The sequence below is a fragment of the Hemicordylus capensis genome, chromosome 1 (assembly GCF_027244095.1).
Source record: "Hemicordylus capensis ecotype Gifberg chromosome 1, rHemCap1.1.pri, whole genome shotgun sequence".
Classification (NCBI taxonomy): Eukaryota; Metazoa; Chordata; class Lepidosauria; order Squamata; family Cordylidae; genus Hemicordylus; species Hemicordylus capensis.
Window position 1 is genome coordinate 322,014,044 of NC_069657.1, and position 13,990 is coordinate 322,028,033.

At 41.1% G+C, this 13,990-nt stretch overlaps 1 protein-coding gene across 6 annotated transcripts in view; it reads right to left on the reverse strand.

The window, feature by feature from the left end:
* Positions 1 to 313: 313 nt before the first annotated feature.
* Positions 314 to 13,990, reverse strand: part of GPR63 (G protein-coupled receptor 63) — a 43,389-nt gene continuing 29,712 nt past the window's right edge. For all 6 annotated transcript variants that reach the window (XM_053287565.1, XM_053287564.1, XM_053287567.1 and 3 more), the window contains one exon: positions 314 to 6,973. In XM_053287565.1, coding sequence (XP_053143540.1) covers positions 5,562 to 6,821 — 1,260 coding nt within the window. In that variant the 5' untranslated portion in view covers positions 6,822 to 6,973 and the 3' untranslated portion in view covers positions 314 to 5,561. The remainder of the gene's footprint in view (positions 6,974 to 13,990) is intronic.

Genomic DNA, 13,990 nt, shown 5'->3' on the forward strand with positions numbered 1-13,990 from the left:
ATCAGAAACATGTCACTGCTGAATTCCAAAGTCTACATAAAGGTCAATATGGTTCGCATTTGAGGAGGGACAGTAAGTAACTCAGGAAAAAGATGTTTTGCATGCAAAAATCTGTTTTACATATCCAATCCCTGGCACTCATCTAAAACCCTGGAGAGCTGTTGCCAGTCAGTGTCAACCGTTCTGACCTAAATGGACCAATGGTCAGACTCAGAATGAGTACCTCTGTTACAGACTCCCGTCTTCAGAATGTGAAGCAACTTTAATATGTGTGTGTTTGGTTTTTTGCAAAGAAAACCCATATAGACAGAAATTTATGAAAACATTTTTAATAGGTCAGCATTTCAAGAATGGATATAATTTGTTAACAGCAGCAGACCATTCTGGACTGCTAAAGAAAGTTCATTTTTCCTGGTTTTGTTTTCCTCAGTTATTTCCATGGAAAGTATACACACACATACCACACACGCAATTCAACTTTTCATTAAAACTATACACTTGAGGTGTCCCTCTGTATCAGTTATGTAAAAAATAAACAATTTCATAATGACAAACATTAGTTCTAAAGAAACAGATTAAAGAAATTCATCAGCTTTTCACCTGTAACAAATGCATACTGTGATGCTTTGTTTTCAAATAGCAAAAATAAATGAATACATCTTCCTATGAGGGCAACATTGCATGAACTGTAGATGGCAAAAGTCACATGATCGAAGGAGTATTAAAACTCTGACAGTTATTTAAGCATAAACTCAGCTTTTAAAAAAACCTTATAAAAATATCAACAAGAAAGGAAGTTAAAAGGGGGGGGGGAGAAACACTATTTTCTATACAAACAAGATAGATTACATAAGTCCCCCCAAGGCATGTACACTGTCCTCAAGAACTCCCAGTGAAACCCCTTTTACTCATAGCAACAGAGTTGTAGAACAGTATGTCACAGCTTTGATGAATCTGTGTATGTGTGATATATATATATATATATATATATATATATATATTCAATTTGATCTTCCACATTGAAAAACCTCTTTTTGTTCTAGTAGTAAAAGAGAAATGCATCATATAACTTCAAGCAAAAATATATTTGGAAAAGAAATATACTCTACCCAGAATTTCTTAACAATAGACTGATTTATTTCTAACTTTTAAATCTTGGACTGTTGCCTTTTGAAATGCATTCAAATGATTCCTGTAAACATGCGTGTAAAACTGTGCATGTGGGGCTTGTTACCAGTAGAATGGAAGAATTATCCAGTCTTCAAAGGACATGTGAATTGATTTCAAGTTCACAAGGCACTGTTCTAAAACAGTATATTGAGAAGTAACAGAGCCAACATGGTTAAAAGCATTCCCACTTTTCCTTTAACACATAGCTTCCTTCCTGTTAAGTGCTTTCCTGCTACACCAATGTCCTCTTTGCATTTACTAACTCAAAAAGTAGCACAACTGAGGAAATCCAGAGCATAAAAAAATAGAAGTGGGGTAAAGAATTGCAACTATATGGCATACACAAAAAGAATAACTGATCACTGGAAGCTTTTTTGGATTGTATCCAGCCTTGAATGAGCAGAATGGCACTTTCACAAGACAGCTTACAGCTCTTGACACCCCATCCTATAATATTCTTGTGGTGGGGGAGGGGGAGTTCAGGCATATTTTCAGGGAGCGCAAGGGGCTGCGTTGGGGTAGGGGCAGGAAAGCCCCACTGTGTAAGCTTCTGCTATTTTGGATGCAATCCTTTATCTAGTGCCCAACCCTTTACCAGCCAGATAAACCCCGATTTCTTCCAAGCCACTAAAAAAGTAAAACATGAAATTCTTGGGTTGTCACATTGTGCACCAGACACCAGATTTTGCACTTGCAGAGAAATCCATAGATATGCTGCATAAAAATAGCCTTGCCCTATCCACCATAGCCCCACTGAATGGGCAGCGAGGTGTTGACAGCACATAAAACACTTTGAAGAAATTGAAAACTTGAAGTCAGAACAACATCGATATTGACATCGATGGCAGATTACTTTGTTAGAGGACAATGACGTTTTATTAATAGGAAGTTTAGCTAATTTTCAGGGAAGAAATTAACTAACAACTCTGAATCAATAAAGTCTCAGACCATGAAACAGAGTTTCTGCCATGATAGAATATTTTATTTATCATGTCATTAAACAATACAAGGTACTATGAAAATCATTACTGCTTCCCATCTGAAGAGGCAATTATACTTTCAGTTGTTATTTGAAGGAGGACATTCTACCACAAGAGCCTTACTGGGAGCTACAGCAAACAAACGAGCCCCTCCATCATCTGAGATTAGGTGGGTGGTAATGAGAGTGGGTGTTTTGGGTCAGTCTGCCTCATTCCTAGAATGCCCTCCGCAGAGAAGCTTACCTGGTACCAACTGTGATGTCCCTTTGCCACCAGTCTCCCCCCACCCCGCCCCAAGGCAACAGCTTCCTGATGAGTAACTATCCTAGTATTATACAGCAAACACAACAAAGAGCTAGCAGCACTTTAAAGACTAATAATTTTATTGTAACTTAAGTTTTTGTGGACTAGTAGACTGTAATCCAAGAAAACTTATGCTGCAATAAATGTTAGTCTTTAAGGTGCCATTAGACTCAGTTTTTATTTGCCCAGGACTTCCAGCATATGTTTTAGCAAGCTTTAATTGTCACTTTGGAAACTTTGTTGAAAAGCCGTATATAATTAGTAGTAGTAATTATGATACTGATCGTTTTATCATCCAATGGAAGCTAAAACCATTCCATGGTTTTATGGTATCAATTGTATTATTAGCTTTTAGTTTTTTGCTGCCCTGAGAGTTTATACTGAAGGATAGTTAAATTTACTATATATATAAAATAAAATAATGTCATCTGTTGCCATTTAAAAAGAAGTGGGGGTGGAGAGAGGGAGACAACCCTGATTGTTAATTACAGTGGAATTGCTTCTAGTGTTGAATAGGTTTACTTCACCTACATTGCTAAAGTTCATTTAACAGATTGCAGATATTTTAAGTTATCTGGAAAGGCATTTTAAGACAATTCCAGAAGGCAAAGTTTTCCCCGCTCCCCCTACCACTGGGAAGGATTCCAACTAAGTACCAGCCAAATAAATGCACACAACTTACTCATGAATAACTTAAGTCCTATTAGTTTTTTATGACTAACTTAGCCTGGATCCTGTGCATTATTATTTTCATATTTTCTCTACATAACGTAAGCCAAGTTGGATCAGGCCAAGGCCTATCTAGTCCAGCATCCTGTTTCCCCACTGTGGTCAACTAGATTCCTCCAGGAAGCCCACAAGCAGCAGATGAAGTGACATCCCAGTCACTCTAAATACCAGTTGCATGGGAGCAACAGCAGAAGAAGGCATGCCCTTACCTTTTGCCTGTGGGATTCTCAGGGGCATCTGGTGGGCCACTGTGTGAAACAGGATGCTGGACCTAATGGGGGTGATCCAGCAGGGCTGTTCTTATGTTCTTCTCTCCCGCCACTGCTCCCCTGCAACTGTGTGCAGAGGTATGCTACCTTCAAACCTGGAGATACCTTTAAAAGCCATCCTAGCCATTGGCTATCACCTTGCTTGTGGCAGAAAATGCCACAGATCAATTATGTGCAGGGTGAAGAAATACTTCATTGTATCTGTCCTGAATCTCCTGCCAATCAGTTTCATCAGATGACCCCTGGTTTTAGTGATGTGAGAGTGAGAGGAAAAAACTTACTTTATGCATACCATGCATAATTTTATAAGCTTCAATCATGTACCACTTAATGACCTTTTCCCTGAACTAAAAACTCTTCTCAAGTAGAAAAAGATGTCTTTAGGGCAAACATCAAGACATTTGAAGCTGGTGACTTCTCAAGAAGAGAGAAAATCTGGTCTGGTCCATAATGCAAGTGTATTACTCCTTGTGAGAGTATGAAAAGGAGGTGGAAATTATTGTTCTCTCTCACTGTCCCAAACTTTTCAGTCTAATTCCATCCTCCGTAAACATTTCATACCGAACTCCACCTATCTGTCTGTCCATTTTATAAGTTTCAAGACGTTTGTAGATGTTACCATTTTGTAAATCGAAGCGTCAGTGTGTATTTGTAACATAATTGAAAGTTCCTCCGGCCCAATGAAGAGTTGAACATGTTTTTTCCCCAAGCCACTTCCCTCCATCATGCCACACGGCAAGTTTCTCTTGAAACTGAGGGGAATCTGAAAAGGTGTATGACATGGAAAGGCATTCAAAGGAAAAGTCAGCATTTCTAATTGGCACAAGCCCTTGAGTGTGCCTAAAGTAGCAAAGGGGATTTAATCCTTTCCTCCACTGTGGAATTTAATTGTAATCCAGATTGCCTGCCATTTTGTACTAAGAAAGAAGCTGCCATTGATATCAATTGCAGTCTTCCTTCTAGGGAAACAGGAGCATGGGGCAGGGAAGCAATCTGAATTGGAACCTTGGCAGGGCAAAGAGTTCAAGCCCCCTCCCCACATCCTGCAGTCAAAATACAGATTGGAGCCCTCTTGTAGCTGCTATTTATCAGGGAGCAGACCAAGTGCACGAGACCCAAGAATGTGCTTGATGTACACAGTTGGCCGCCAGTCTCATCCACTTAAGCAACAGAAGTTTATAGATTTAATTCTCCCAGATGTCAATAGAACTTATTAATGCCTGACATTTTCTGCCTTGCACTGAATGTTTACATATAAGCCCTCGCTTACAGAAACACGCACTGGATACATCTAAAATTCAAGTAAACTCATAGCCCCAACAGAAATTGAAAATCTGCCCTGATGAAAACAAAATTTGTTAACAGGTTTGTTTGTTTTTTACTAGAACCACGCAGGAACCAAAACAAACAAAACTAGAAAAACTAAACGAAATTTTTTTAAAGTGCACAAAGATAGTAGAATCTATTTTTAATGTAACTGTAACTTCTGAAAACATTAAATTAAATAGAGACTTTTTGGCTCTACTGTGTTGGCATAAAGCAGCAACATTGTTTATAAAAACATAAAAGTTCAGCTAAATATACCATAAAATAGCAGCATTAAAAACTTCTACAATTAAATGGACCTGCAGTCGTTTCCATAAACCCGACAAGTATTCAAATTAGATTTTCCTCCTACCACAGAACCCTGGAGGTAGTGGACACAATCCACACAAAACTTCACATGAGTGCAGAAGAGAACTGTGTACAGAGCAGGAGTTTCTTTGAAGCTTCCACTGCAGAAGCAATAACTGCTGAAAAGGAAAGCTGCCTTTAAAACTGCAGCTTGCCTCTTCAACCGGGAGAGCTCTTTCAAGGAAAGCCCTGGCTACACTCGTGATTCTTCCCTCCTGCACATGGAGCTTCTTTCGCTTGTGGCCAATAAGTTAGTTAGTTATCGTTAACTCCAGTAGCAAAATCTAACTATGATCACATTCTTAAAACCGCACATGGTACTGGAATATGTACTAAAAGTTAAAAATATGACAGTTGAAGAGCCATGTTTTTTTTAAACCTACCAAAAACCAAACATACATCAGAAAAGAACAACAGTGTCCATTGGCTGCAAGTTTTACACTACTGACCGGTGCTCCCCACACACATAAATGGCACTGGGCCGGATGCGTCTTCTGGTGTGACCAGGTAGCTGTGGCAAAAACTTGAAGTACTTGGGCATCAAATCTAAGCATGCATCATGAAACTTCTTTATTCTCCAGTAGTAAATCAGTGGGTTCAGGGCAGACTTGAGGTAGCAGAGCCAAAGAAGCCAAGTGCTTATCTCAAAAAAGTTGTGCTTGTGATAGAAGTGGCTGTTAAATGTGGCAATAAGGCTGTAGGTGGTGAAGGGCGCCCAGCAGATTATGAAGACAATGAACAAAATCAATATGGTTGTGAAGGCACGAGTTTTAAAGCTCATATCAATGTTCATTTGAAAGGGTCTCTGAAGGCTCATGAGACCAAGTTTGCTGGCTTGACTGAGGCATATGCTATCTGGGTGGCTATGGATACGAACTGCATTGTGCCTTACAGTATTGAGGATGCCCATGAAAGAATACAACATCACCAAGAATGGAATGAAAAAGGAAATCATTACCACCAATATCACATAGGCACGGTAGCCAAGGCTTGTGGTGTAGCCAAAAACACACTGAGGTGCTTTAGAAGGTATCTGCAGGTTTGGGTTTCCCACAGAGAGTGGGAAAGCCACGACAAAGGCTGTAACCCATGAGACAGCAATGAGGATCTTTGCACGGTATGGATTCAGCTTATCCTGCCTCTGGACTATAATAAGAAACCTGTCGATGCTAATAATGAGCAAAATGGCTACTCCTTCTATGACAAACAGCCAGAAAAACATGGCAGACACTCTGCAAAAGACATCCCCAAAAACCCATTGAGTAGTGATGATGGTTATCAGAGCAAAAGGCATGTTCAGCACAGCAAGCAACATGTCTGCAAAAGCCAAGCTTGCTAAGAGAATGTTAATAGCAGACCGCATTGCAGTTTTCTGGTAGACCATGAGGCAGACAACAAAGTTCCCAAGGAAAGAAACCAAGAGGATAAATATCATGGCAGCAGAAAGAATGATCTGGAGTGGCAGGCTCAAGCTCTTGAAGTCTGGCTGTAAAGGAAGGGCAGCTGTACTGTTGACTGTCAATGTAGTTACCTCAGTGGTAACCATGGCACCCAAATTATATCTCAGGTGCTGCGTTGTGCCACTATGAACCAAGAAGAAGGGAGTGGTGATATTTCTGTAGGCATTTTCATAAACAATAAAAGTAGTATTCAACGTCCCCGAATGAGCCGACATCAGCATGGCAGAAAAAACCATTGCTCCAGCATAGTAGATGCAGAGAGAGGCAGCGGCTTCAAGGCATTTTAGTATAGAAGGGCAGTGTCATGATCCATGGCCATGGGCTGAATTGTAGTTACATACCTCAGAGAGGGAAAGTAGAGCTTCACCCTTCATGGCAATGCTTTGGTCTGAAAAATCAAACAGGAATTGAAATATTAAAATGAGCAGATTACTTTAGGTTTTACTGTCACTGCTGTGGACTAAAGTACAGAGTTTAAGATAGGGGAAAACCCTGCTCATGACAGCTAGATTCAAGTTAGGAACATACAGGCAGGCAGCACAAATGACAGAGAGGACTTCTTTCCCTTAGTGGAGTTGGGCAGATTAACATACAAAGGAAGTGAGGCGCAAGCTGCCTGAGGTAACCCAGGCAGCTCGTGTCACCTGGAGCCAGCCAAGGAAAGCCCTGTTCTTCTACCTCGCGTTTTACTGAGGTAGAACCAACCATAGGTTCATTCTACATTGGAAGGTGATAATTTTGGTGATCACCACTGGATAGGCGGTTTCCCACGGCCTGCCGAGATTTTGGGCAGTGAGCCGGGGGAAGGAGTGGCTAATGAAAGCAGCCACTGCACTGCTAGCGTGGGTCTCTTTGGGATGTGAGAGGACTACCTCCTCCCAATCCCAGCTTTGGCCTCTGCCGCACCACCACTCATGTGAGCATGTGAGCATGTGGCAGAGGCAAAGGAGGCCACCACACACATGCGGGCAAAGGCACGTGAACTCCTGCCTTCCCCCCAGCCCTCCCGAGTGGCAGCGTGAGGTCGTGTGAACGCCCTCAGTGTCTATTAATCAAATTGCATGTATTGCCTGCGACCCTTTGTCCTTGCCTTGCAGTAGATTTGACTTCTAGATCCACTTTTCTACCACAGTATACTAAAATTACTAAAAATAAAACAGTTAATACTTCCTAAAGTCAATTATATTAGCAACAGCAATCATAATCATAATCAGGAAATAGCTCAGCAGCAGCTCATAATACATTTAGATCAGCAGTAGGCAAATGCCTGTTGGAAAAGAAAAATCTTGACCAGAGAGTGAACAGAAGTCATAGTGGGGGCCTGCTGGGTCGCTAAGGAGAGAGAGTTCCATAATCTAGGTGCCACCACCCAAAGGTACTACCAAATGTTTCTCTGATAACAGGAGGGACCCAGAACAGACACACACATGCCACACAGGACCTCCATGTTTGGGCAAGCTCATATGGAAGAATATGGTTCTTCTGGCCCTAAATTGTTCAGGGCTTTAAAAAGGCAATAACCAACACTGAAGGACAATTGGAAGCAAGTGGCAATAAGAACAGTAAATTATAGGCACCATCTGCTCTCTATACTGGATTACTGAGAACAGTCTAGTTGCAGCACTATGAAATAGTTGGTTTCTACATGCTCTTCAAGGACAACCCCTATAGCAATCAAACCTTGATGTGATGAAGAAATGGGCAATAGTGGCCAGATCTGCTGTTTCCAGAAAAGGATACAACTAGTGTATAACCAGTTATGGCTGCAAGTCCATACATAGTTATGCTCTCTTCAGGTGGTATCCAGCCATCAATATGTACTCACCATCTGGTGTGGTGGTCACATTTCGCTGAGCACATCTGGTAAAACTGCACTGTATGTGTTAGTCTCCCAGATCCATCCAGGCAAACCAGCAAACCGAGAATAAAGTCCATACTTCTCCCTCCCTGTCCTACTTGAATGACTGCCAGCCATCTCAACCCAGTCACCTTTCAGGCAGTGCAACATCTGGTAGCTAGGCAAAGTGCTAGACAAGAAATACAAGCAATTCTTTTCCAAAATAAAAGACTTTGCACATGCTTCAGAGGCATTCAGCCCGATAGGAGAAGAGCTGGTCTTGTGGTAACAAGCATGCATTGTCCCCTTTGCTAAGCAGGATCGAGCCTGCTTTGCATTGGAATAGGAGACTACTTGTGAGCACTGTAAGATATTCTCCTCAGGATATGGGGCCATTCTAAGAAGAGCATTTGCATGCAGAAGGTTCCATGTTCCCTCTCTGGCATCTTCAAGATAGGGCTAAGAGAGGCTGCTGCCTGCAACCTTGGAGAAGCCACTGCCAGTCTTTATAGCTGGATGGACCAATGTTCTGACAGAGTATAAGGCAGCTTCCTACGAATGGCTGCAAACAAAAAGGTAGCACAAGTTACAACTGCCCAGCAGTAAGTTGGTAATGGTGGTCTGTAAGGCTGTAATTGGCATGGTGGTCTGTAAGGCTCCTAGGAGGGACAGGGTTTTTGAACAGTTTCTGCAGTTACTGCCGGATTAACCTGGTAGCAAAAGTAGCATATGCTATGGGCCCTGCACTAAATATTTGCAAGCTGTCTGGTGAAATTGGCATCTCACTATATTCTCACGATCTGGCAACGCCATTGTTTACATGTCGGGGGAGCTGCATGCCGCATGGCACATGTTAGTGGTTCTGCGTGTGTTGGTTGCTGTGTTGTGTGCAGGCGGGGGGTTCTTTGTGCTATCCCCCATGCTCCCAAGCTGCTGTAGCATACGCTGTTACGCCACTGGAGGGTGCACCACCACGGTGCGCCTGCAACAAGGGATGTGTGACTCCAGGGCTGCATGCGGTCAGATATCAGTGACTAATTACTGTCACTTTGTGACTTGCAAGTGTGATTGTGTGCCATGTATAAATGCCCGCTTTGAGGGGGGAAGAGAAAATACATGTGCGAACTTGTCGTGGTGTTCTTCCTTGAGCATGACTGAAGTAGTACGTAATCATTACAGACGTCATTAATAACATGATATGAATACATAATTTCATTCAAATTTAACTTTATTGAATTGGTTAAGTATATGTTAAGTATAAGTGTCAGACATTTGTAGTATTATCTGGATGTACAGCAAATGAAAAAGTTGAATTACTTCACTATGCAAATAAATCATTTATCTTTTAATACTTATGTGCATTTTTTAAAATTTAGGGCCCCCTTATAACATATGCTACAGCCCCCGCACTAGCTTAATCCGGCCCTGGCAGTTATAAAGAAATGTAATAATATTATTTGTTCTCATTCTAATAAATTACATTTAAAATAATCTTTCAAAAATTAATGCTTCAAATCATTTATTAATATTTAATCAGTTAAAAGAAAACCCTAAATTTACATTTCCCAAATAACTATGCTCCTTAAGGAGGTCAGTTGTGGAACTAGGGTAATAAATTTGTTTGTATTTTCATTACAACGGCCCTGTGTTGCTTCTCCATTGATTTCCTACATAGAAGTACCCTGTAAATTAGGGAAATACATGTATCTGTATTATATGGAATCCACAACTGTCACCTCCACAGCATGAATCATTTAATGCAGATTAGTTATCATTAACTCTCCATAGACACTTGGTTGTATTCACAACCAGGATAGATTTGTCCAGCTTTCTAATTTGTGCTTAAGGGTGATGTTGAAAGTCTGGCAATTATGAATATGAACCCAGGGTGACTTGTGATGAGCCCAAGTGCATGATCTTGTGCTGTGCACATAGTATTAGCATTTCATCTCTCAACCTCTGAGACCAGATGCCATCAATCTATCATATGAATACTTATTAGACATGCTACTTTACAGATGGAAAGATTAAATTTAAACTGGTTCCAACATTTACTGACATAGAGCAACTCATTTTATGCAATTTTAGGTTCATTTCAGTCAAGATTATTTTCGATTATTTATTCAGTTTATAAACCGCCTAATAAAACTTCTCTAGATGGTTTACATAAAGGTCAAAAGAAATCTAAAAACCAACAATTAACACAAATAAAACCAAGTTTAAAAGTTTACACAATAAAAACCAACACAAACCAATACAAATAATTCCCCCCCCCAAAAAAGCCTGAAGAAACAGGCTGTCCCTTGAGAGCTTTCTTAAAGTGCATTCCAAAGTCCCAGGATGACCACAGGGAAGGTCCAGGTCCAAGTCACCACCAAACGAACGAATGCCAACTGCAACCGATGATCTCAGTAGGTGGTGGGTTCATGACAAAGGAGGTGCTTTCTTAGATATACAATCGGCCCAAGCCATTGAGCTTTATAGGTAATAGCCTATAACCGATGTTCCCAGAAACATACTGGTAGCCAGTGAAGTCCTTTTAGAATAGGACAACTGCGGGGCAACTCTTCAGGTTGCCCCAGAGAACCTGGCTGCCACATTCTGCAACAATGGTAATTTTCAGACTACATACAAAGGCAGCCCAACCATAGAGCACACTGCAGTAGTTAAGCCTAAAAGTTACCAATATATGCACCACTGTTTTAAAATCCTTTATCTCAAGAAATGGATGTAGTTGGTGTATCAATTGAAGCTGATAGCAAACACTCCGGGCCACCGCCTCAATCTGAGACACCAAGGAGAGATATGGATCCAGGAGTACTCCCAAACTAGTTACCAGTTTCTTCTGGAGGAATGTAACCCTATCCAGAACAGGCAGATCTAAATCCTCTCTCAAAGAGGAATTTCCAGTCATTTGGTCGAATTTTAATGTATTATTTTATGTCTTGAAACATAAGATATGTATCTTTAGAAGAAGTTGGGTGTGTCCCCCCCACTTTTTTTCCTCTTGTTGGCTGTATCTTATGTTTAAGGGATTTTTCTTTTTTCAGTTATACTCGTATATATTATTACTATCCTCAATCGTGTTTTTTACATTGTCATCTTAATTTCATTGCAATAAAGGGAAAGTGGGGGGAGTTCTAAGTCCTCTCGTGAGTTCCATCCCTGCACAAGAGGACCTCCATCTTACTTGGATACCGCTTCAGGTTGTTATCCCTCACCCAGCCCATTTCTGCCTCCAGGCAGGCATTTAGGAAAGTTACGCCATTTCCTGATGACGTTAACATGAATAAATAGATGTGGGTGTCATCAGTATACTGATAGCACCCTGCACCATATCTCCTGATGATCTCTTCCAGCAGTGTCATGTAGATATTAAAAAGCACCGGAGACAGTAGGGAATTCTTGTTTTGAAGAGCAACAGTCTCCAAGAGACCATCTGCAATTTGCCCGAGAGGTAGGAGTGGAACCACTGTAAAAACGGTGACTCTGTCCCAGTCTGAACTCCCTTAGGTGACTCAGAAAGATAGCGTAGTCGATGGTATTGAAAGCCACCAAAAGATTCAAAAGAATCAGAGTCACACTACCTCTATCAGTTGGAGATCATCCATCAGGCTGACCAGGGCAGTCTCCACGCCATAACACACCTGGAAGCCAATATGAAATGGGTCCAGATAATCTCTCTCCTCAAAGACTGCCTGGAGCTTAAAGACCACCAGCCTCTAAACCAACTTGCCCAATCATGGGAGGTTGGAGGCAGGCCTGTAATTGCCTAACTGAGGGATCCAATGTAGGTTTCTTCAATAATTTAAGTATTTAAGAGTATTAAATACAAGTATTTACGGTATTTAAGAGAGTGTCTTCTTCTACACAATCCCCATCGTCCACTACATTTGTCAGGGGAGGTCCGTCTGTGCCTACCTTTAAGTTGTTAGTGAACCACGACTTGAAGGTAGCCACTCAGTTTGGCGGCCACTCAGGGACAGGCCTTCTCAGTTGTCGCTCCGAGACTTTGGAATGCGCTTCCCGTTAACATAAGACTCTCCCCCTCTCTAGCGGTTTTTAAAAGATCTTTGAAGACGCATCTTTTTAACCAGGCCTTTTAGCTTTTGTAATTTTAAAAATTGTAAACTGTTTTCATTTTAAGCAGCTTTTTGGAGTTTTAATTGATTTTAAAGTTTTATTTATTTGTATTGTTTTATAGTTGTGAACCGCCCCGAGACTTTGGATTGGGGCATTATATAAATGAAATAAATAAATAAATAAATGCCTCCTTAAGCTTCTTTGCTGCTCATATTTCCAGGAGCATAAACCTATAAATGCACTCTGTATCATAATCGCTCGGATTCAAGTTGAGTCTTTTGCCACTTGCACTTGCACTCTAGTAATCTACTTTGCTGCTTCAGCTCCTTGCTGCTTCAGTTCCCGTAATTCTCCCACATACCACGGCAGCGAATTTTTAAGCAGGTTAGAAAAGATGCTTAGGAACAATCGTGTCAACTGCCCTAGCAAGTTCATCATTACTCCACCAAACATGCTAATATGCAATCTACAACAGCAGGGGACATGAATCTTTTCAGTTGTAACGAGGAATAATTTAACATTAAATATCCCTGACAAGGAGGCCCACAAAGGCCTATGACTCAAATAATGTAGCAAGCAGTGAGGAGAGATGCTAACAGCAGTAGCCCACAAGGGAGGAACGTGAATGGAAGCATGACAGGAACAAATAATTCAGGGAAAGAATGGCAGGTAACAGAAAACAAGGGAAGCTCTTATGCTCATCTGCTTCAGTTCTCTGTAAGGCACACCAGGGGCAGCAAGTTAACAGATATAACTAGTTAGAGCGGGAGAAAAGCTAGGAGCTTCAAATATACTGAGGAAAGTATTCATCAGGATGTTCCAATGCAGGGTAATTATTTTTTAAGTAAAAGCAACAAGTAGTCTTGTGGCACCTTAACAATTACACATTTATTGCAACATAAGCTTTTGTGGACTCCAGTCCACTTCATCAGATGCATGAAGTGTGCTCCTCAATAAGAAGGGTATGTGTATACAGGTGAAACTCGGAAAATTAGAATATCGTGCAGAAGTCCATTAATTTCAGTAATGCAAATTAAAAGGTGGAACTGATATATGAGACAGACGCATTACATGCAAAGCAAGATAAGTCAAGCCTTAATTTGTTATAATTGTGATGATCATGGCGTACAGCTCATGAAAACCCCAAATCCACAATCCCAGAAAATTAGAATATTACATGGAACCAAGAAGACAAGGATTGTAGAATAGAACAATATCGGACCTCCGAAAAGTATACAGTGTACTGTGCTTGATTGGCCAGCAAACTCGCCTGACCTGACCCCATAGAGAATCTATGGGGCATTGCCAAGAGAAGGATGAGAGACATGAGACCAAACAATGCAGAAGAGCTGAAGGCCGCAAATGAAGCATCCTGGTCTTCCATAACACCTCATCAGTGCTACAGGCTGATAGCATCCATGCCACGCCGCACTGAGGCAGTAATTGCTGCAAAAGGGGCCCAAACCAAGTACTGAATACATATGC